Raw genomic sequence first — 25,746 nt, 5'->3', positions numbered from 1 at the left:
CAAGACCTCCAGGCAATTTGGATGCTCACCAGTGTGGGAACCACTCCTACCCAGTGAGGTCTGTAGAGGGAACGTGACAGAGTGGAAAGCGCCTGGGCTCTGGAGCCAAGCCTATGTTCCTTCCCTCCCCGCTGTGCCAGCACGCTGGCACTAGCTGCGTGACCTTGGCATGACCTTGGCAAGCCCTTGGCCTCCTTGATCTTAATGTTCTTTTCCCCTCCTTACAAATCCGTTCTGGGGTAAATGAGATGACCTAAGTCCCTGTTCATACAGTAGCTCAGAAAACACTGATGCTTTTCCTCTTCCCTGCTCTGTGTTCCTGCTGGGAAGTCCAGCAGATCAGATTCATCAATATTTGTGGAAAATTAAGAGCATTTTCACATACTCATGGACATCATAATGGAAGTCAGACATCTTGCCCTGGCTTGTGCTGTTCTATTCAGGACCCAATGGCTATGTATGGCCACTGAGCGCTTGAAATGTGGCTCACTGAACTGAGATGAGCTGCAAGTATAACATACACACTGGATTTTTAAGACTTAATATGAAAAAAAGTAAAAATATTTAATTTATAATTTTTTAATATTGATTACATATTGAATTGAAAGTTTGGCTATACTGGGTTAAATGCATACAGTCTTAAAATTAATTTCACCATTTTTTTACTTTTTAAAGTGTGGCTACAAGGAAATGTAAAAGTACTCTGTGGCTTATGTGACATTTCTGTTGGACAGTGTTGGTCTCAACCTCCCCCCCCCCCCCCCAGGGTCACTGCATTGCCCTCATGCCAGACCCAGGAGACAAGGGAAGAGCCTTCTGATAAAAATGGCTTTTTAGCTTCTTGGTTACAAAATGCATAATTACTGTGGAGTTGTTCTCATGATCGTCTTTGCAGCATTTTGTAGCTGCAAAGGATTTCACTATCTTTTCATCAGTTACTCCTTAGGACACAGTCTGTGAGGCAGGTCATGGCTAAATTATGAGACTCATTAAAGTGATCTTCATCATTCGAAGGCCAGTGGAGGCCTCCACAGACACATGCCCTCACACAGTGGTGCACCGGGACCGCAAAGGAATGACAGAAACTACAAAGCGGAGGCTGGGGTGGGTGCAGATATAAACACAGGCCACCTGTGCTTGTTAGTCACGTCCTCTTCAAAGGAAAGCTTGCTGAGTGGTCCCCCACCCCATCAGCCATCACCTCTCCCCTACTCCACCCTGCTCTCTTACAGGCAGAATCTAGAGGCTTGATTAACCTTTCAGATATTTTAAAGTCATTTTTCAGGAAATGAGAGTTCTTTCCACATCAGCCCACTCTATCTTTCCTTAAATAAAGACAGTGAAAGGCAATTCCCTCGGATGAATATTTGTCTTTGGTTTGACTTAAAAATCGGCTCAGGAAACCGTCTGTCAATCAAGTACATTACAGAGAGAAGCAGTCATGGAATTATGTGAGTTGAGATGTTTCAAATGACAATTTTGTACTTGTGTCTCTTCAATTATTCAACACAACATAAGTCAGCTCTAATCGTTAAAAAGATTTTAGGATTAAGGAAACTTGGCACTCTGTTTTAAATATTTAGTCTCATTTGAAGAACCCAACTCTTATATGAGACTCAGAGCATTTTAATAACATAAAGAAGCCCCTCAACACAATGAGGTAAAGACAGATGACTCGATGCTGTAAACCTGCATATGTAATATGTACGATACCTGATCAGTCATTTCAGGTTTTTGGCTTGATGGAGTGCAGAAAGTTCCCAATTAAGTTCAAATAAACATTAAGCACCTGCTGATGCCAGGCACTCTGCCAGGCACTAAGGGTGCAGAACTGGAACAGACACAGTCCTAGGTCTAGCTCAAACTAAAACAGAAATAAATGACAATCTCCTTTACAAACCCAAGATTATTTTATTGATTTTCATGCACAGGGCTCATTGTTTTCTTTTTTCCTTGCTTGCAAGGTTCACCATTCTAGGTACATTTCTAAAGTATAGAAGGCATATTTAAATTTAATTTTAGCAGCAGAGAAAAGAATATTTTACACACAATAGTGAAAAGTCTTTAGACTCTGTATTTAGTATTCAAACCCAAAAAGCCTTTTTAAGTGAATGAATGCTTCTTTGAAGGTAAAACTTTAGTGTTCATAATGAAATAAGAATGCCCATGTCAGGCTGCTTAAGCAGGTTTGCCCCTACCGTGGGACAAAGGATTCATTTTTTTCTCCTTAAAAGAGATTTATGGGTACTCATCCATTTCATTAGAAACTGACAATTTTGTATTTGAATTTTATATACACCAGACTGTAGCTATTGATATTAGTTTGAACACCAATATGAGGCTATGACAGTAAGTCTATCAAAGGTTCAGGGCAAGGTACCATTACTTAAAGGTTAGGAACAAAAACTTTATAAAAACTTGTAATTTAATCCCATCCTTGGTTAACATCTCTAGATTCCAGAAAGGTTTTATTTTTTTAACGTCCCCAAATCAGCACTATCTATCCAGTCACCTACTTCTTTAAGGAAAGATCTCCACCCCTCTGCATGTCCCACCCCCAGACCCCACAGTAAGACTTTCCTGTCTTTAGTTACCAACTGACAGTATTAAAACTAATACCACACTAGTTACTGGGGCTTCTGCCCTCATGTATGTGGGTATTTTCTGTGTGTGAGAGAGAGACTTGCTTGGACCCACTTTTTGTATCATCTGGCCTTCAATTTTCCTGCTTTTCCAGCTAGGCTCTGTTCCCTCCCTCCTGTCACCCATAAGAAGGATGGCACTCCCTTTGTTGACTGCATGAATGGCCCACTTCTTCACTCTTCCCTACCCTCTGTCTAGACATTTCACTATGCCTTCCTCCTGTGGGCAGCGTGTGGTCCCCCAGCTGCAAGCATGGCCACATGACTTACTTTGACCAGTGGGATGTTAGCAGGTGTGACAGAGCAGAGGCTCAAATGTCCTGTGTGGTTGAGCTTGATTTTCCTGTGACCCTGTCATCACCCCAGGAAGGACATCCTAGCCTCTTCGTTCCAGGAAGAGGATGAGAGACACGTGGAGCAGAAACATTCCTGGACAAATCTAGCCCAGACGCTCCAAAGCCCAGATAACCCACAGACTTGTAAAGAATAATTTATGATTGTCTTCTTGAGCCAATGAGTGTTGGGATGCTTTGTACACAGCGATAACTTCCATCCTCCCTACTCTGCCATCACCACAGACCACAGACCTCCCTTTTGCTATTTCAGAGGATTCTCGTCCACCTAACTTCACTCTGTCCAAGCACCTGGTCGCTAACAGTGGGACCTTCTGTGGTACTGGGGAGGTAAAGAGGAATAAAGGGCAAAGGAGAGGAGACTGATCCCAACTGTGGGATTCCTGTTGGAAAGATGGAAAACTTAATTGTCATCACTCTCTGCCTGCTCCTGCCTCAGCTCTTGTCATTTCCTTTCTCTCCCCCAACCCTCATTTCCTCCCCTTAATAAACAATGTCCTACAATCAATCTTCATGATGAGGCTGAAGTTTCATCATAATTGTTGCTAACATTTATTGAATACTAACTATATCTAATTAATAAGCACTGAGCTAAGTGCTTTCCTCAGATGGTATCTTTTAAATCTCACTGTGATGCTGTAAGATAGACGACAGAATCTACATTCTACACGTGAAGAAGCTAGTCAAGATCCACAGCTAGTAAGTGGTGGGGCTGAGGTTCTAATCCACGCAGTCTGATGTCACAGCCCGGTCTCTTTACCCACATGACACTGCCGACTCTGGTTGAACCCCCCTATCCCCATCTCCCACTGTAATTCTTCTCACTCCTATAGGCAACCACTAATGTATGTATTTTTATTTTAATAAACTTTATTTTATGCTATGGATTGTTGTTTGATATATATTATTACTTTTTGATATGCATTATTTTTAGTTTATATAAACGATATTTAATTACCTGTCTTACTCTGTTTTTTTTTTTTTTTACTAAGCATCTTGTTTTTAAGATCAATTCATGTTGCCAAGTGTTGATTGTCAAGGCAATCCTGAAAAAAAAGAACAAAGCTGGAGGTATAACCCTTCTAGACTTCAGATTATACTACAAAACTACAGTCACCAAAACCGTGAGGTTTCAGCACAAAAACACATACACAGATCAATGAAACAGAATAGAGAGCCCCCAGATAAACCCACACATCTATGGTCAATTAATCTATGACAAAGGAGGCAAGAATATGCAATTGAGAAGAGATAGTCTCTTCAATAACTGGTGCTGGGTAAACTGGACAGCTACATGTTAAAGAAAAAATTTGAACATTCCCTCACACCATATATAAAAAACTCAAAATGGTTTAAAGACCTAAATGAAAGACTTGAAACCATAAAAATCCTAGAGGAGAACATAGGTAAAACACTCTTTGACATATATCATAGCAACGTTTTCTTAGGTGAGTCTCCCAAAGCAAAAGAAATAAAAGCAAAAATAAACAAATGGGGCCTAGTCAAACTTAAAAGCTTTTGCACAGCAAAGGAAACCATCAACAAAACAAAGACAACCTACAGAACAGGAGAAAATATTTGCAAACAATGAGACCAACAAGCGGTTAGTACCCAAAATATACAAACAGCTCATACAACTCAGTATCAAAAAACCCCAAACAACCCAATCAAAAAATGGGAGAAGACCTAAATAGACATTTCTCCAAAGAAGACATATAGATGGCCAAGAGGCACATGAAAAGATGCTCAATATCGCTAATTATCAGAGAAATGCAAATCAAAACTACAACATCAGTCAGAATGGCCATTATTAAAAGTCTACAAACAATAAATGCTGGAGAGGATGTGGAGAAAAGGGAATTCTCCTACACTGTTGGTGGGAATGTAAATTGGTGCAGCCATTATGGAAAACAGATTTGAGGATCCTTAAAAAACTAAAAATAGAGCTACCATATGATCCAGTAAGGCCATTTTTGGGTATATATACAGAAAAAATAAAAACTCTAATTCTTAGAGATACTTGCACTCCAATGTTCATAGCAGCACTATTTACAACAGCCAAGACATGGAAACAACCCAAGTGCCTATCAACAGACAATTAAGATGATGTGGCATATGCATACAATGGAGTATTAGCCATAAAAAAGGATGAAATATTGCCATTTTCACGAACATGGATGGACCTTGAGAATATCATGCTTACTGAAATGAATCAAACAGAGAAAGACAAATACTGTATGATATTACTTATATGTAGAATCTAAAAAATAATATGAATGAATGTATATATGAAACAGAAACAGAATCACAGACAAAAAAAACAAACTTATGGTTACCAAAGAAGAGAGGGAGGAGAGGAGGGAGAAATTAGGAGTATGGGATTAACAAAGTACTATACATAAAATAGATAAACAAGGATTTACTGTATAGCACAAGGAATTATATTCAATATCTTGTAGTAATCTATAATGGAATACAGTTTGCAAAAACCTGACTCACTACTGTACACCTGAAACTAAGACAATATTGTAAATCAACTATACCTCAATAAAAAAATGATCCATCCATGTTGCCATGTGTGGATTTAATTTGTTGTCTCTGACCTGCTACATAACAGTCTATGGTTTCCACTCATCCCAAATTATTTATTCACTTCTCCACAATGAAGATCCTGATTGTCTCCAACTCTTCACCACGAGTAATACTTCAGTGAGCATCCTCAGACATGGACCCTCATGGGGCTAGTGAGAAACTCCTGGACATAAATCCAGGAGCAGGACTGGTAGGTCATAGAGTATGTTTAACAAATGGACTAGATTGCTCCCCAGAATGGTTGCTCCAGTCCAAACTCCCTCTAGCAATGCATGGAGGCAAATTCCCTGACTGTTATCCTGTCCAAATGCTGCCAAACTAAAATATGTCAATTTATAACTCATCGCTGTTTTCATTTCTATTTCTTCAATTATCAATGACTTGGGACATTTCTTCGTGTAACAGTTCTATTTTTTGTTCTCTTTTCTACAAAATGGCCTGTTCATTATTTTTGCTCATTTTGCAATTGATTTTGTTTTTTCTTATTAATTTGGAGGAATTCCTTGCTTATTCTAGACACTTGTTTTGTAACATTCCAAATAACTTCTCAAAAATCTGTCACCTAGTCTTTGTCTTTATTGTCCTTTATGAACAGATGTCCTACTTTGATGTAATTCAATTATTTATTTTTTGCCTTATAGTTTGTGCCTTGAAGTTTTGTTTAAAACTCCTACCACATCTCCAGTTCTCAAAGATTTTTATTTCATATTTTTATCTATTAATTTTATGAGGTTACATTTCTATTGTTTCCTTTTAAAATGTGATTGCTAAAATAACTTTATTCCTCTAACATTATGAGTTGAAACAAGCTTTGGAGGACAGATCCAAGAACCTGACTATTGTTTACATCAGTTGCTTCTATGAAAAGTATGTAATATTTCCAAAATACCAATCTACAAGTGAACTTTTGGAATAGAGCTTACTTATGCATTGAAGGGTACCAGGATATTTATGAAAAACAACTCTAAAGTTACGATACTGGTTTGGCTGTGGCTGTTGGCCTTAGTATCATTACATTGTAACTGTAGTGTTAATCTGATTATAAATGACCCAGAGAAGTGTTGCTTAAGGTGTTGCCCTCGAATCAACTGTCCCACATTTACTTGAATGTGCTTATTAAAATGCCTACAGAATGTACAAAGAGGGAACCCTGATATAAACTATTGGGACTTTGGTTGATAAAAATGTGTCAATGTTGGTTCATTAGAAAAAATGAACCACACTGATGTGGAATGTTGATGGTGGGGAGGCTGTGTATATGGAGAAGGGGATATATAGGAACTCTCCTCAATTTTGCTATAAATCTAAAATCTATTTTTGCTCTAAAAAATAAAGTTAATTAATTAAAAAAGAAAAAGACTCCAGAGCTGTTCCTTAGAACTACTGAAGCCATAATTTCATTTTTAATTTCATTTTAAAAATAAGCATACCAAGTAAATATTATTCTCATAGAAGTTTGATATCTACTACCTGAAAATTATTATTTTAGTAATGATGATAATAAGGCTTGTTAGTTAGCTGGTGAGGGAAGGGACCATTTCAGAGCACTTCAGGAGAGAGAGCCAGAGAGAAATGGGTTTTTGAATAATGAGGGAAGAGTCCCTCCTCCCCAGTTTATTTTAGCTTCTAATAAAAACCTTATAATTTACTTTTGACATGTGAATTTTATTTGCCATGTGTATGGTGAGGAAAATAAAAATGTGTTCTGACCAAAACACAGGGACCTTTTAGCCTAGTGACACTAAATTTTTATCATGTTGTGGAAGAACTGAAATGATTGTATTTTCCTACATTCAGGGGGTTCTTGTCTTTCTTGCTTCTTCTGCCTCCTGGTGGACTCCCTTCACTCCATCACTTCTGAAGCACACCTCTCAGACACTTTTAAAGCCTTGAGTTTGGCCCTCATCTGTCCAGCAGTGCAGTGAAGGAATTTTTAGCCAGGTTGAAACGGGGTAACGTTGTAATGAGTGAGTCACATTTCTATCAGGGGAGAACAGGCTCTCCTTGGTGACTGTCATTGAATTTACAGAGCCAGCTATACGGTTTGAGCTCTTTGAGTAGCAAATGTAAAGGAATAACCCTCTCCGCCCCTGCTTATCCAGAGATATGGGTATACATAGGAAGATTACAAAACAAACTCCCCAAATCTCCAACCAACCAACTCACCAACTAACCCTCCTGTGTCATATCAAAAATATTCATAAAGCTACCAGATGAAAAAAGTCACATTCCAACATGGGATGGAGCGATCTCTAGATCTTAATGAGGTCCCCATTATGACACAGAGTTGCTAAGAACAAAGGGAGACAGTGGGGCAAAGTGGTTACGGCATGGGTTCTCCACTGCATGAATCATGGCATATAGAAAGCTCTGTCTATGTGTTTGTCAAGTAAAATCAAATCTCTAAAGATAAAAACAACTGACAGGTGTCAGACACTGTGACAGACAGTTTACATGCATTATCTTATTTTCACAACACCTCTGTGGGGCAGGTTCTATTGCTGTCCTTACGGATGAGGACGTTTGCCCAAATTCACAGAGCTAGCAGGTAGCACGCATCAATTTCCCAGGGCTGCCAGAGAGCTCTGCTTCCAAAAACAGCAGCAATGGAACTGTAACAGAGAGATGATCAGTTAGCCTACTGTTGAATGAAACTTGACTATTTTCATGAGTTACCTACTGATTCCTAGTTATAATAATTCACACAGATGAGGTGTTTTTTATTTCTCCTCTCTGGGGCTCAGCTTCCTCCTCTGTAAGATGAGGGTGCTGGGTGAGCCCATTGGTCCTTAGCCCTGGCTGCACACGAGAAAGAAACCCCTGGGGACTTCTCCTACCTGGGTTCACCTCATGCCAATTGAATTAGAATCTCTGCAGTGGGACCCAAGCCCTGGACTCTATTTTAAAGCTCCCCAGGTGACTGTAAAGAACCAAGGATTTCTGGCTCTAAATGTCCTCACTCTGTGATTGTATTTCAACATTTCTTTAGCTTGACCCCCCGGTACAGATGAGAGGAGACAGATGGTCATTCACCCTACGTCTGAAGATTTAGTAAGCCCACCACTGACATTTTTCCTCAGGTTGATTTAAAACCAAAAACCAAAAACCAACCAAAGAAATAGTCACTCACGTTTTTAGAGACTTTTCCTGAACAAGAGACTTTAAGACAGCGTCATCTGGTCATCTGCTACCTTTTACCAATCTAAATAGCATCTTTGAAGCCCCCCTTACCAAGACCAGGAAAAGGAACCCCCCCTTTTTCTCTTTTTTAAATGGGCGAACTGCTAACAAAGCTTCTCAGAGCCGAGACAACTGTACTTCTCCTACCTGGGTGGTCAGAGAACGTCTGGTTCATTTTGTACATTGGCACCAAAAGGCCAGCCTCTGGTGAGGAGCTAGCAGGCCAGCAGATGGAGTTTGCTCATGTGACGTCTTCTGGGCTTGTCACCTTCTCTGGGACCAGGGACAGTGTTTTGGATTTTCTTTGGAGAATCTGCTCCCTTTTGAGCTCTCCAGGTCAGAGCCCTCCTTCCAGCAGGCGCTGGACGGGATGGGCTGGGTCCAGCTTCTCTCCAGCAGCTGGCTTGTCTAGTGGCTCTGTCAGGACATGTGTTGGGGTGGCTGCCACTAACACCCAGGTGCTTCTCTCCTCGGCTGAATTCTGCCCTCCAGATCACTTGACAACATCATCACTCTTTCTTTTGGTGGCTTGACAGCACATTGACTTGTAGACAGCATTGCCTGGCAGTTGCCAAAATTCACATTTCATCACCTGGTTAATCCAGGTACATTTTCAAAGTTGACGTGGTCAAGTTAAATGAGGGAGAGGGTATCTATTCAGGCCAAACTAATATCCCCCCCCCCCCAGTGCCCCAATCTGAGGCCCATACTACATGTGCAGGGAAGCAGGAAGAAAAAGTCCATCAAAATGCATAGATGGAGCCCCTGCTGAGTTTCAGCTGGCCGACTAACTACAAAGACGTGGTTCAAGGGTGATCACGTTGGCTGTTACAATGGACTTTTCCCCAATGCAGTTTCTGGAGTTTGGATTTTCAATAGGCTGCTCTAAAACAGATGCTTTAGCAAGAAGAGTAAACTCCCCACCTCTCCTCTCATCCTTTCCTACCCTGCTCCACAACACATCTACTGTACTTTTTCATTTCTTCATGGTTATGTTCTCCTTTGTTTATTTAATACGGATAGACTCAGCAATGTTTTTCCACAAGCTGATTTTTTTAAAGCCTCTCAGCAGATGAGACCTTGTGTGTCAAACTGTCCTTGGGAAGCAGTCTGTGCTTATTATAGCATCATCTTTCACTGGTGCTGGAGTAAGGCAGCTGTCAGGGATGGGCATGCACTCGCTTTACACGGAGGTGGCAACAGCCAAGTGCCCTGGGGAAGCCACAGATATCAGAACGGCACTGGACCTCAGGAATATAACCTTGTACCTGCAACACTACATGGTCTCTCCAAAAAGACTGAGGGCAAAACCTCATCTCACTCATTTCAAATCTCCCAGTGCCTATCGCTAGCCTTGGTACACACAAGGCATGGAAGAAATGTTTGATGAGTTGAACGCCACAGTTTTGCCCATTGCTTGGCACACAGCATGTGCCCAGTACATTTTTGTGGCGGTGTAAATAAGGCCTAAAGAGGTGCACTGATTTGCCTAAAGGGGCAGAGTTACAGTATATTGTTCTAACATGTCATTCTTTGATTCTTTAAAAACGTGAATCTGTGTGTAACATGCAGCAAAGGACAAACTGCTTCACATACAGAAGACATGTTTAGTGGGGACATGAAACATTCACACAATTTTTTCATGTAATTGATTCAATAAAAACAATAATAAAAAAGTGCTCAAGGTTATTAAGCTTTTACTATGTCCTGGGAACTATAATACTGGAGATAACAGGTAAATAAGACATAGTCCTTGCTCTCAAGAAGTCTAGAGTGAAAAATGTGATTTGCAGGGGTTTTGAGGGATGGTCATATTTTGTGAAGCACCAATAGAGACAACACCTATTTCTACAAGTAATCTCAACATTTATTTAACTCAATAGTATCTGCTTGGCGCTGTGTTCTCACCCACCCTACTAGATGTTCAAAACAACTCAGTCTTTTGCCAGGGACAAGCGAAGTGACAGGTTACATTTTCCGTCTGTTTCTTGATCTCACAATGGAACCTGTTAGCATGTAGCAAGAATGTGAACATGACTTGCCAAAAAAGATTCATGCACATTAAAAAACCAGTCTGAGTAGGGAAGCTGAGGCCCAAGGAGATTTAACTAGAATTAAAGTCAAGAACACTAATGTTTCACCTAGTATCTGTTCATGCCCAGGTAAGGCGCATGGAAAAGAACCGGAGACCCCAGGATGGATGAATAAAGCTAGAGGGGTTCATTTTTAGGAAACTAACTAGATAAACGAGAAGAAAATAAATGACCTGAGTATATTTATGGGGGAGAAGACATTTTCAGAGGTACAGCTGAGGTCTAGAAGTTTAAACGTGTAGATGAGATGATGAGAAATAATAGATTTGCCCTGAAATAAAGTTTATTCTAATGAGCGAGTCTGCATTACATGTAAAAAAGACCCAGTAAATTTAGAAAGAGGTAATTGATCACTAATTAATTTCAAAGACTGGGGCGCCTACCAAAGTACACAGAGTACACAGATCTGAAAGTAGACTCAGTCTTAATAAAATAAAACTGAAAAAGAAGCGGCCACAGATCAGTAACTTAGAAATAAGAAATACAGTCCACAAACCTGGGTGGGGCCTCATGGAGGTTATGAGACTCCCTGTTTTCAGTTCTCAGGATAATATTGTTAAAAGGGAAAAGGTAAGGGTGGAGGTGAAGCTGGTAAATGTTAACCTAACTGTGAGACTTCATTTAAAGTTATGCTGGAATATTAATTGAAAATCTTGCACAACATGAATTTGTTGTATATATTTTCCTTTATTTTTCATTCCCTCCTCTTTCTTCTCACTAGTTTAATATTTACCTAGAGATTCTTTCTCCAGGATGGAAAAGATCACTCCTTATCTCAGAGACTAAAAAGATCACTGGAATGTCAATGTTATTTTGGCTACTGGAGTAAAGTGGGTAACAATGGAGCACGTGACAGTCATTCAGAGTCAGCACCGCTTTGCCCTCAGATTCTTAAACCACTTCTGACTGGAAGTCTGTTCACTGCAGAAGGCTGAGAGGAAGATAAATGGCTTTGAGAGGATCATTTAAGGTTGGGTACTGGTCAAAGAGACAGCTCAATGTTTACTTGCTGGATGGACTAGAGTCAATCTCCTAAGTTCAGATGTTGTCCAAGTTACCTCTTGGCATGGAGGATAAATTGAAGGAGACAATTTCTAGCAACACATCCATGAGCAACTCTGTACAGCTCTCTTCCTTCCTCTACACTTTTGGATGTCCTCTCCCTCCTCCTCCCCACCAGGGGTGGCACTCTGCCCTGGTACCTAGGGAGGGCAATGGACAGCACTGACCTCATGGGTTTCTCCAGATGCCCAGCAAGACATGGGGAGCTATGCCGCTGGTGAACGTGTAACTTTAACCATAACAGACACAATAACAATTTCTAAGTAAGTCAATAGTTTACAGTAGAAGAGGGTATAGCAAGGAGGCACGTTTCAACTTAATGGAAATAAAAACTTTCTAAGGTTAGATCTGTGCAACAATGGAATGACTTTCTCATGAGTGAGAGATCAGAATCTATTCACTCATTCATCCAATAATTCACTCATTCAGTACATAATTATTGAGTACTTACATATGCTAGGCATTGTTCTAGGCACTGAGGATACAGTAGAGAACAAAAGGGACAAAAGCCTCTGCCTTTGTGGAACTTTTCTGTGGGGAGACAATTAACCAGAAAAAGAGGTAGGATACACAGTGGGTTAGATAAAATGTGTATGTAACACTTTAGAGAGGTTGGCCAGGGAATGCCCCATTGAGAAGGCGATATTCGAGTAAGACCTCAAAGAGGTAAGGGAGTGAACTCTGAGGTTTTGAGGAAGAACATTTGAGGCAGAGGGAACAGCACATACAAAGACCCTGAGATGAGACTGTCCCTGGAGTGTTTGAGAAACAACAGGGAAGTCAATGCATCTGGAACAGAGGAAACAAGGGGGGAAAGCTGAGACGAGGTATGAGGCGCCAAGATGGAGGCAGATCTGCAAGATCTCGGAGGCCATGGTAAAGGACTCTGGCTGTCACTCTGCACAAGACCATCCAGTCACTGGAGGGTCTTGAGCTGAGGAATGGCAGGATTCCACCTCCCTTTAACAGGACCATGTTGACTCTGCTCTGTTGAGATCAGACTTGGCCTAGACCAGGATGGCAGCAGTGATGGGGTGAGAAGCGGGAGGATTCTGGATATATTCAGAAGGTAGAGCTGATAAGATTTTTGGATGACGTAGATATGAGTTGTGAGACAATAAGAAGAGTCCAGGATGATTTAGGTTTTGGTCTGAGCCGTTGGCAGGATACAGTTGTCATGAACTGAGATGGGAAGACAGGGGGAAGGAGGTTTTCTGGGAAAGATTAGGAGATCAGTTTTAGAAATGTTAAGTGTGAGAAGCTAATTAGATATTCAAAAAGGGTAACCAGTTGTGTCTATGAGACCAGAGTTCATTGAAGAGGTGGGAGATGGATTAAACTTAGGAGTCATCAGAGTGTAGATGTTATTTATAGCTGTGGCAGAGATGAGATCACCTGGGATATGAGTGTAGACAGAAAGAGTGGAGAGGTAGGGAGGAATCAGCAAAGGAGATTGAGCAGAAAGAGCCCCACAGAGGGAAAAGGAAATCAAGGTAAGGTCAGTTTCTGAAAGCCAACTCAAGAAAGACTTTCAAAATGGGGCCAGTTAACAACTGTAGAAAGTTTGCTGATAAGTCAATACAAAGAGGGATAATTGACTATGAAATTTAGCAGTTAGGAGATTGGGGGTGGCCTTCATAAGACAATGTCTGTGAGGTGCTAGGGGTGAAAACGTGAATTGAGTGAGCTTATGAAAGAGGAATTGGAAGCTGCAAGTACATAAAACAACTCTATGAGCACTGAAGTCTGCTCTAACTCTCGGATTGATTTGAGCCCTTCTGAAAAAGTGTCAGGATATTTGCAGATTTTTAGAGGCACACTCTGAGGAGCTTTGAGGACCACAAGGACTCTGTTCAACACAAATCCCAACAGGAAATAGACAGTTCACTATGGCCTTAATGCTTTAATTCGAAGCATTTGATGATACTTTCTTTCCTATGCTTCCTGATCTTACCTCACTAGGTTTTTATAAAATTACAGAGTCAAGTAAGAGGATGATTTGGAATTCAAGGCTATTCTCCATTCTCGTGTATATTAAACTTTTCATTAAATAACATTATCTAAAACCTACCAAATGAAAACAAGACTAAACTCTTACTTGTGGGAGGGCTGATGGTCAAGTGGAAAACAAGAGAATCAGCATCCACTAAGAGCTCTCTGATTCCATCCTGTTGTGTAATAGAAATAACTTGAAATTTCGAGTAAAATGATATGTGATTGAGTCCTGGATCCATTCCTTCCTAGCTGTGAAAATTTGGACAAAATATTTAACTTTTATGAGCCTCAGTTTCTGATTTGTAAAACTAGAATGATGGTAACTATCTCACAGGATTGTTGCAGAGATCAAATAAAATGTTATATGGGGAAAATGATTAAAGATCAGTTAAAGCCTGGTTACCAGTGGGGGAAGTAGGTGGGAAGGGATAAACTGGGAGTTCGAGAATTGCGGATACTTTTATAATATATATAAAATAGATAAACAAGTTCACGCTGTATAGCACAGGGAACTATATTCAATATCTTGTAGAAACTTAGGGTGAAAAAGAATATGAAAACGAATATATGTCTGTTTATGTATGACTGAAGCACTATGCTGTACACCAGAAATTTACACATTGTAAACTGACTATATTTTTCTCTCTCTATATATATATACACAAATTAAAAAAAAGGAGTCAGTAAAGCCTATATCAATATTGATTATAAATTGCTTTTACACAATGCTTTTGTCAGACTCTCCCAACCCTATGGAGGCAGGGCTGGATGTTATTATTGCTCCATTTTAAAGAAGGTGAAGCTGAGGCCCTGAGATGTGAAGGGACTTCCTCAAAGTCACACGATTGGTAAGTGCCAGAGTTGAGACCAGAAACAAAGTTTTTGTCTCTGATCTGGGGCTCTGTCCACTGTCAGGGTGTCCACATGGACACCATGTGATATGGGAATCTAGTGTGGCAAGGAGACTGTGCTTGGGACACAGCTTCTAAATTTGACTCTTTCTCCTCTTGGTGGTGTGAAGGAGTGGGATGTGACAGCAGGACTGGTGGGGGGGGGGGTACATGAGTGAGGGAGAAACATGCAGGCATCTCGGACCTCCTTCCCCTTGACCTTTATCCTTCCCTTCTCCGAGTCACCACGTGTGGCTAACAAGTCCCTCAAAGAGCCTTTAGTGTGTTCATTGCTCTGAGGGTAGAAGCTTTCACCACGCCCAGAGCATCCTTAAAAGGACATCACGGAAGGTGTCTCTCAAATTGGAATGTTTCACAGCTGGAAGAAACCTCAGATGCTCTTAGACCATCTGCATTTCATGGACAAGGAGGCTGAATTCGGGGACTTGAAGGTACGAGCGCAAGGCTCCTTGGGTCACGTCGCACCAGCTCTGGGCGGTGCACACTCCTTCCACTCCACCACGCTGCTGCTCCAACCAGGCCGTGGCACAGCGTGGTGCCTTAAATCAACATCCTGACGCGTTTCTCAATTAGTTGTTTAAGGAAAATGAATTTATCCTAACTCCCCCTATTATAGCATTAAATAGGGCTTAAACCACTTAATAAATAAATGGTAGCTGGAGTCACCTCTTGATGGATAATCATGTTTTCTCATTTGCAGTTAAAGTGCTAGCAGACAAAGTGACTTTAAAACTGCTCATGAGAGGACCCAATTATCTGATAAGCAATTCCAAAGACCATATACACAAACGCAGAGACAGACCTCTTTATGAATGGTGTCTGCCCAGGAAAGAGATATTTGTGGCAAAGGAGCTCTGGAAAATGTAATTATTTATCTTTTCACAATTAATGAAAGAAATTGAAAATGAAGCTTTCATTTCCATTCCTTTTTATCTGGATGAAACTTTAATTTTACATAATTAAATTGACTTCACAGTTCAGTGTGTTAAAATACGCAATTAAGCAGCATATCAAGGTTAAACGCCTACTGTTGTTGGCTCATTTAGGAATCATGCTGCCGAGCTCCCAAGCAAGAATGAACACCTGCCCATCTGCCGTTATCCCCAGAGCCAGGGACAGCACACAGCCTGCAGGGCTGGCTCCCCAAATTCACGGTATGCAGTTGAGTTTTCTTGCGTGTGCCAACTCTTGTATAAAGTCAGTTGGATATTTAAAGAGTTTTCACTGCTGTTTGTTTTTCACTGGGAGGTTTTTTTTTTGGCATGAAAAAAATATTCCAGGACTTTAATGGAGCTCCATAGATGATTATCTCTCATGGAAGTTCCTTCTAAGAGAACACATTGCATCATCAAAGTTGTTGCCTTCTGTTTGGTGAAAGAACGTTACAACTCCTTTATTCAAATTTTGCCATTTCACCATTTATGATAAATTTCAGCTAAGACCTCTTTCACATTATCTTTACACTCCTGGAAAAGGAGGGCCTTATGCATTGTGGTGGGAAGTGTGGTATGGGGACATAAAAATGGGATGGGAGTGAGTACACAGGAAATTTATTTTAAGAGGCAATGGTTTATAGAGGTGGATGTGTTCATCTGTGAGTCTCCCCCTGTTTTCTCTTCAAACAGCACCTTTGTGATGGCTCATTTATGGCTCTGGAGCTTCCTATGCTCCCTTTCACCTTAAGACGATTAGAACTGAGCTCCCTTCCCTTCTCTGATACGTTCTGTAACAGTGATTCTTGTTCTATCCATTGGGATGGCTGTAGGGAAGGATTCATGCATCTAAGCAGTATCTTATTGCATTTGGTGGCTTTTCCAGATACATGGGAGAAGTGTGTTACTAGATTAATTATGAAAGCCACATAAAGAAGAGATGATCATGACATGAAACCTTTCAGGTCAAACTTCTATGAATTGGGGGCATATGACACATTTGCAGGTTTATTTTTTCTGTAATGCTCCTGATCCTTATTATAGGATGGAGGTTTTTAGGAGGATTGGCAGACCATAAAACTGGAAGATTGTAAATGATATTACAGTATGTATAGTGATATAACCTATATCAGGATGTACAAATGTTTTCCAATTTTGAGCCAAGGCTTGAAGTATGGTATTGTCTGCTTCTGTGATACCAGAAGGCATCATGGAATTAATAAAAGCATCTAAACATAGGCAAAACAGTCTCTGACATAAATCTCAGCAATGTTCCCCTAGGGCAGTCTACCCAGGCAATAGAAATAAAAGTAAAAATTATCAAATAGGACCCAATTAAAGCTTTTGCATAACAAAGGAAACCATAAGAAAAACAAAGACAACCTATGGAATGAGAGAAAATATTTGCAAAAGATGAGACTGGCAAGGGCTTAATCTCCAGAATATATAAACAGCTCATATGACTTAATAAAAAAAAAACAAACAACCCAATCCAAAAATGAGCTGAAGACCTAAATAAGCAATTCTCCAATGAAGACATACAAATGGCAAATAGGCACGTGAAAAAATGCTCAGTATCACTAATTATTAGAGAAACACAAATCAAAAGTACAGTAAGGTATCACCTCACACCAGTCAGAATGGCCATCATTCAAAAGTTCACAAATAATAAATGCTGGAGAGAGTGTGGAGAAAAGGGAACCCTATACTGTTGATGAGAATGTAGTTTGGTGCAGCCATTATGGAAAATAGTATGGAGATTCCTCAAAAAAAAAAAATTAAAAATAGACTTACCCTATGATCCAGCAATCCCACTCCTGGGCATACATCTGGAGGGAGCTCTAACTTGAAAAGATACATGTACCCCAATGTTCATAGCAGCACTATTTACAGTAGCCAATACATGGAAGCAACCTAAATGCCCATCAAGAGAGGACTGGATAAAGAAGCTATGGTATATATATATACAATGGAATACTACCCAGCCATAAAAAAGAATAAAATAATGCCATCTGCAGTAATGTGGATTGACCTGGAGATGGTCCATCCAAGTGAAGTAAGCCAGAAAGAGAAAGAAAAATACCATATATCACTCATATTTGGAATCTTAAAAAAAAAAAAAAAGAAAAGCAAAAACCCCATTATGAACTTATCTACAAAACAGAAACAGACTTGCAGACATAATAAACAATCTTATGGTTACTAGGGAAAGGGGATGAGAAGGGATAAATTTGGGAGTTTGAGATTTGCAAATGTTAGCTACTATATCTAAAAATAGATTAAAAAAACAAGTTTCTTCTGTATAGCACAGGTAACTATGTTCAATATGTTGTAATAACCTTTAATGAAAAAGAATATGAAAACAAATATATGTATAAATATGCATGACTAGGACATTGTGCTGTACACCAGAAATTGACACATTGTAACTGACTGTACTTCAATTAAAAAATAAAGAAAAATAAAATAAAATTCCATGAGCTAGACTGGCCTCTTGTTTCATTGCATTGCCTTGGAACCCAAAGAAGGCCCTAGCTATCAAGAGAACATCATGGTAGTTTGATTAGAAAAAAAAAATAGTGAAAAACAGTGTTTCAACAAGTCAAAAGTTTTATTAATGTAGTCATGAAAACTGTAAAAGTACCTATTTATATACAACCAATTCCTTAATTACAGATTATTCTTATCGATCCTTACTTCCCTGAGGATCTATGGCGGTAACATTGATGAATTTTGTTTTGGTTATTGCGTGCACTTCAAAGCCATCACACTACAGTTAGTGAAACTGGGTTCCTACACAAACATGCAAACCTTTAGTTTTCAGAAGTCTGAATGTGGAACAAGTGTTTAAATGATACCAAACAACAAAGGCTGCTTTGTACAGCCACTGTAAATCTTGTACCATTTCTCAGAAACATTCAGGTGGATTACATTTTATTACAGGGCTTAGAAACTCTGGTTTGATTTTATACGGACTCTACTGTTTAAGGATCAGAATTGCCTGAGTAATAGAGCTGCACTCTGTCTCAGAGTTTCAGGGAAAGGAGTTTCAACTGTCAGATAAACAAGTGGTAGAAGTGAAACGTTTCATAAACATGGCCTGATGTTCTCTGCTGCTTTCTTGGATCTATCTGATTTGATATAGATGAACTGTTACTGGTTTTAGTCCTTCAGACCAGATGGAAGAAACTACAGAATACATGCAAATGGAGAAGACGAACACAGGAAGAACTATACGCAGGTAGTCCCTGCACCTCATACTGGCCTATGTTAAACTTCTTTCCCATTGACACTGTCACTGAGGTGGTCCCAATCTAACACTGAGTAGAATATGACGCTTTCTTCAATAAAGACCTCGGTGGAAGGGCTCAGACGTCCACTATTCACCAAATCAACCAGAAGAAAAAACCCATTTTGAAAACTGTTGAATATTTCTCTATAATCCTGCCTGTTCCTTTCTGAAGCGTGAATTCAGGAGAAGTATCACTTGTCTATGTGATTATGAGTTAGAATTCTCAGTGGCCAAGTGAAAACCTTCCTGGTTTTGTCATTTATTTATTTTTTTCTTCTGAATTTTCTTCTCCTTAATATGTGGAGAAGGATGTCTGGAAACTTAAAGTCTCTCAATGTAACTTGAACTGTGCAGTGAATCAACAGCATTCTGGTGGTGGTGGGAATCAAGCATTTGCTGAACAAAGTAGTGCTTCCTTTATTTAATTCATTCTCTAGGGAGAGGGAACTTCCTCTAATATTGAGCTACCTTTACAATTCAATTTGAAGTGACGTTAACAGGACAGAGACCTGTACACACCCAACAAGTCACAAAGATAACAGCCAAGGGCACCAAATGAGTGCGTGTGAAAGCACTTTAAATCTGCACATGCTTTGTAAGTGTAATTAGCATCCTCCTATCATCCTTTTTATCCAGAAAGGGCCACTCTGAGAGGGAAGCAGTTGTGTTTTTAGGAAGTGCCAGCACTATTCCCCTGTGAAAGGATTATTTTTGTGTTTAGCATACTTTTGACAGAACCAAGTAAACTAATATGTATTCTGTCCATAAATCAGGAAGATAAAGGGCTGTGGGTGACTGCTGTTCTCCCAGACTTCTCTGTTTATCTCTTTATAGTTGACGGTTTACAAGCGTGAAGAGTGATGCTCTAAATATAAAGCTTGCTACACTGCCATTACATGTGACATTCATGTAGATACTAATGTATGCTTATATCTGAGGCGTGGTGAAGCAATCAGGAGTTTTTGAAGTTAACAACTACTTGAGATAAACTAAATTTCCTAATTCAAGGATGGATTTAGTTCTTAATTCGGAATAAAAGCTAGAAAAAGGAGCCACTCAGTGGAAGGTGCTGATATAAGTCCACAGTATTAAAGTTAAAGATAACATGAAGATAAAATAGTTAAATGAATCTAAGTCTGTAACAAAACAGACAGCAGAATTCTATCCCAAGAAATTGGTTTAGAAATTTGGAAAGAAAATTAAGATTCGTCTTCAATAATGACTTGCAACCTCTTATTGACACGTGATAATATTTATCATTTGCTAGTCAACATCATTCACTAGTCAACATCCTATTTTCTATCCTAGTTTTTTTTCGGTGTGTGTGTGTATGTTTCAGAAGGCATTTTCTTTTTGAAAAGAAATCCAAGGGCTTCGGATTACCCAGATAACACATATAAAATTCAGCTCATTAGGTAAACACTGAAACATCTAATTGTACCCATTTGGGCCCAGTATCTTTACCTCTTTCTGAGAGGATGAGTCTGAATTCAAATATAGTGATAGTGAGCAGTTTAATAACAACGCTTATAGATTATTTTCAAAGATTCTCCAGGCATTTATTTCCACCCGGAAAATAGCTGAATATGTGGAGAGAAAGCATTTTCTGTTCAGCCAACTTGACCCCTCCCCCCAAAACAGCTGTGCCATAGCCTTTAACTCAGAGAGGGAAGGACGAAGAACCTGGAAAAAATGTATTTAAGTAATAATGGGTTCAGAGAGCCTCGAAAAGGTCAACATAGAAATACGCGATTTTAATTGTGTAAATGTCTTGAGTCTGGGGAAGGTCTGTGAACCAAACAACATTAAATGATGCAGCAAATTAGACCCACAGGGAATGCACTGGTACCGGACGAGAAAAAATGAAGGGTGTCATTTTTTGTGTTTGAGGCGAGCAGGAAAGAGTTGACCAAAGCGATCTTACCTTTGTTTTCTGCCTTCAGCTCCTCTGCCATCAAGCTGTCTTGTCGGTTACCAAGCACGAACGCCAGAAACGAGAGGATGAGGGCATCCAAAATCCCAATGATAGCCAGGATGTACGCCCAGCGGACTGAACAAGCTCCAAGAGTGTACTTGTCCGTCTTTTCTCCACACATCCGTTTTACTTCATCTGAATCCCAGCCATCAGGGAAAATCATGCAGCCAAGCACAAGGCAGGCAGCTAAAAGAGGGAAAAAAAGGAAAGGAGTTGACATAAATTTCATTTCAGCAAATATTGCTACTACATGTCAAATCATTGTTCAAATTCTTGATGTAAAGAACAGAAAATCTTAAACCTGCTGTCCAACCCTGAGTGGTTTTTCACCCCCTTGTTTAATCTAAAAGCAGCCCAGCAGCCCAGCACTCTGCAGTGAGAGGAGCTCTGGGAATGCTCTAAAGGGAGCATTCAAAGAGAAGTTAAAGTATGCTGATCAATTATATTAACCAAAAAAAAAAAAATCAAACTTCAGTGTGCAATTGTGGGAAGGCTTCCACTGCAAATATGCCACAAGGAATCCTAACACTGCAGAATGATAATTCAGTGCTGGCTTTGAAGAGCTAGGACAGCTACCCAATGAGGGATTAGAGTAACATGGAAAATATCAGAGCATATACTGACTTTGAGTCACAGTGAAAAATAATTTCATACTGTGGCCTCCAACACACACTGAGAAGTTTCTTGAAATTATGCTTACCACATGCAATGCACTCTGATATTTTCAATTCTATTCTCTGCTCTATTTCATTTTCTAAAAGTCTGAAAAACATGGCAACACGTTGTAGACCCACAGAGATTTATGGAAATTCAGGAATTTCAGGAGAATACTTATGTTCTGTTTCCCAAATATCACTGCAGGAATCACATGAATACTTTTTAATAAGAATATGTTACTTTGAAGGCTATTGTTGCTACTCTCTTTACATTTAATCAAATCATTTGGAGGTGAATGATGACAGTATTAGGTTATACAGAGCCTCTTGAATATGTGGCTCATTCATTAATTCATCAATTCCTTCGCTCATTAATTTAATAATCCCTTATTGAGTGTTTCCCATGGAGTGTGGGACACAGTTCTTGGTGCTAGGGATACAGTGATCAAGGAAACAGACATGGTTTATGTTAATACAGACTTTATGTTTTGTCAGGAAAAGAGGGGAAAAAAATGAGTAAGCTTGCAAATCAGATAATTCTAAGTTGTACTAAGTAATAGGTAGGAAAGAAACAAAGGGTTCAGATAGAGAGTAATGAGTGGGACCTTCTTCAAAGATGGTGATCAGATAAGGCCTCTTGAGGGAGTGGCATTTAAGCAAAGGCCAAAAACATGCAAAGCAGGAGATATGTGAAATTGATGGGAAAGATGTTCCAGGCAGCAGCATGTGCAAAGGCCCTGAGGCTGGACAGGGACTTGGTGTTTTTGAGAAGCTGAGGCTGTGAGGCTGGCAGGGGTGACACATCAAGGCAGGCTATTGCTTTCAGGGCACATAACTAAAAAAAATCATGATGGCACAACCAAGTCAGAGTTCTGTGATAGTAGAGGCAAACCATTCCTGAAGCTGGCAAGAGGGAGTCCAATATAACTCTTGCCTCACTGCTACTTACTGAACAAGCCAGAAGTAGACAACCACTTCTCTACTTTTTAACAGGAGCATGGCTCTACCAGCAGGTCTGGAGGAGACAGATAGGAAGACTGCCTGGGAGAACTCTGCTCTAGGATTCCTGGTTATTTTATAAAATGATAGTTCAAAACTTTGGGTCACACTTAATTCCTCTCTTTTCCTTACCCCACATCCCAAATGTTGCCATGTTCCTCTCATTTATCTGTGCAGTATCCCTGCATAGGTAGGTGTCATTGACACACCTATTTTAAGCCTTTGTTATCCCTCAGAGGGAACCCTAACTTCCCTCTGCCTTCAGTTTGCCCTCACTCTATTTCGGATCACACATTATAGCTCGGACTCAAAATGTTCTGCTGGTTCCCACTGGTATTGAAGAACACCCACTCAGCCAGGTACTCAAGGCTCCACGATCTAGACCCCACTTACTTTTTCAGTCCTCCTCCCCTTTATGCTCTCCACTTCACATGCATTGAAATACACATGATCCCCTGTCCATGCAACAAGTGTTTGGATCTCTATTTTCTCTTTTGCCTGGAGTATTTGCCACTAGTATCCCTATGTGTTTTACTCTTAAAAATCTCTTAACATTCAAGTCAAAAGCAACATTCTCCACAAAGCCATCTCAAATTCTTCTTCACCTACACATTGCCCTTCTCTGAACTCCCATAGCTGTTGACTGCACTTATCTTAAAGCTCTTGCTGGTTTTTTTAAACATTTGCTATAGTTACTTATTTACAAGCATTATCTCAATCACAGACTGTAAGTTTTCTGAGGAAAGAATCTGGAGGGACCTCTAATTCAAAAAGATACCTGCACCCCAATGTTCATTGCAGCACTATTTACAATAGCCAAGACATGGAAGCAACCTAAATATCCATTGACAGATGACTGGATAAAGAAGATGTGGTAGGGGAAGATGCAGCTCAAGTGGTAGAGTGCATGCTTGGTTCAATTCCTAGTACCTCCTCTAAAAATAAATAAACCTAATTACCTCTCCCTGACCGAAAAAAACACAAAAAACCAAAAACCAAATAAATTTAAAATAAATAAGTAATAATAAAGTAAAAACAAAAAACAAAAAAAGGAATTAAAAAAAAGATGTGGTATACATATACCACATACATGCAATGGAATACTACTCAGCCACAGAAAGAGAACAAAATAATGCCACCTGCAGAAACATGGATGGACCTGTAGGTTGTCATACTAAGTGAAGTAAGCCAGAAAGAGAATGAAAAATATCATATGATGTCACTTATATGTGGAAATCTAAAAAAAAAAAAAGATACAAATAAACTTATTTACAAAACAAACAGACTCACAGACATCAAAACAAATTCATGGTTATCAGGGGGAAAGGGGGTGGGAACGGATAAATTGGGAGTTCAGGATTTGCAGATGCTAACTACTACATACAAAGTAGATAAACAACAAGGTCCTACTGTATAGCACAGGGAACTATATTCAATACCTTGTAATAGCCTATAATGAAAAAGAAAATGAAAAGGAATATATATATTTATATATATAAATATATTATATATATTATATATATATAAAACTGAATCTCTATGCTGGACACCAGAAATTAACACAACATTGTAAAATGATTATACAATAAAAAAGAAGTATCTGCAAGATCCTAGGCTAATGTCTCAGTCAACAAAAGATTAAACAATATTCCTCTTGGCCTTGTAACTAATTATTTCTAATTCTTTACAAATTTATCACCCTGTAAGATGTAGCACCATCACTACACTAAACATCAGAATATACAAGGCATCAGAATATACAAGGCTTCAGAATATTTGATTCACTTGGACATGCTATTTCCTGACTGGGAGGGACAGTGGAGAATTAGTTCCAACTAGGCTATTCTCCAAAACCGGGTTTCTTATTAGACTGTCACCTAGGAAATGACTAACTTACTTGCAGTTACAGAGCCCTTCATTTCAGCAGCAGGTTTTCTGGAAGTATACCAGAGAACGTTCTTGTATGTGAAAGAAAACAAAGAGCTCCCAAGCTGGAGGTGAGCAGACAGGAATAATGACAAGAAACCCAGGTTTTTATTGAATGCTGCCATGACACCCCTTCATCTGGGAGATACCATCAAGGCACCCTTGTGAGGGCATGACTTGATTTCAATTTTAAGCCTATTCCAAATGGTTAGGAAGCCTTCACATTCTAAAAGGAACCTCTGTGTGGAGGCTACTGCTGCCCACAGCGGCTTCTTCTGAAATAGTACACAAACAGCTAGCACTTCCTTGGAGCCACTAATTGCTCTGGCATCTTTCTTGCCAAAGAACTGAACGTAACCTCTGTGAAGCAAACAGCCTCTGAAAAATCCACAAATGTTTTTAATTAGGTCTTTCTCCAAAGGGAAATGAAGCCAAGATGAGAAAAGCAATAGGGGCCTATGATTTGGGTCACTTGGGCCTGCTGATATTGCTGGACCAACTATCCTAATCAGGACTTCCAACGCTGCAAACTGGAGGACTGCTTATTTTTTGGACAGAAAGAGAAAGTCTAAATTCATTCTTTAAAAAGTCCATGCATGGTTGCACAAAAAGCATGATAAATTGCCTCGTGTGGCTGAAGCACTCAAGGGGAACGTGGTGAAAAAAAAGAATCTGTATTCACTTAATTCTATCAATTATTCAGGCATGCACCCATGGAAGAAACTGACGCCAGCAGAGCTGCCAGGCTATGGAGGGGGCACTTTCACACCAGGATTGTTCTTCCAAATACCTGGTAAAGGAGAGCCAAGACTCATTCCTACAGTCTCTTCATTAGCACATAGCCAAAAAACTTGAACTACAGTGTTGAACTATGATACAATATACAGTTGTTCTTCATTTTATGCAATGGGTATTTTGCTTGTATTTTTATGCAATTGATATTCTGTTGAAGTTCCAAGACTGGAAAAGGTACTATATTGATACCTTAGCTTACCTCTGGAAAACTGAGTTGCCAGACAATCTAGGACATGAAGTTAACTGTGGTTTTAGAGTCCAGTGGAGAAAACAAATTGTCTCCTGATAAATTTTGGTTTTAAACCCAGTATAATTTTATGAGCATTTAATTTGAGGTCATAAC

The 25,746-nt window shown here is 39.6% G+C and overlaps 1 protein-coding gene across 5 annotated transcripts in view; it reads right to left on the bottom strand.

Moving 5' to 3' along the window:
- Positions 1-25,746, bottom strand: part of LHFPL3 (LHFPL tetraspan subfamily member 3) — a 518,831-nt gene that overhangs the window by 107,221 nt on the left and 385,864 nt on the right. For 3 of the 5 annotated variants that reach the window (XM_010984812.3, XM_010984813.3, XM_010984811.3), the window contains exon 2: positions 20,977-21,213. In XM_010984812.3, the coding sequence (XP_010983114.1) occupies positions 20,977-21,213 (237 nt within the window). Of the gene's footprint in view, positions 1-20,976; positions 21,214-25,746 lie in introns of those variants that run through there. The other 2 variants (XR_010381731.1, XR_004137725.2) reach the window with 1 other exon arrangement.

The sequence above is a fragment of the Camelus dromedarius genome, chromosome 7 (genome assembly GCF_036321535.1).
Source record: "Camelus dromedarius isolate mCamDro1 chromosome 7, mCamDro1.pat, whole genome shotgun sequence".
NCBI classification, from domain to species: Eukaryota; Metazoa; Chordata; class Mammalia; order Artiodactyla; family Camelidae; genus Camelus; species Camelus dromedarius.
This window is presented reverse-complemented; position numbering and strand designations above follow the sequence as displayed.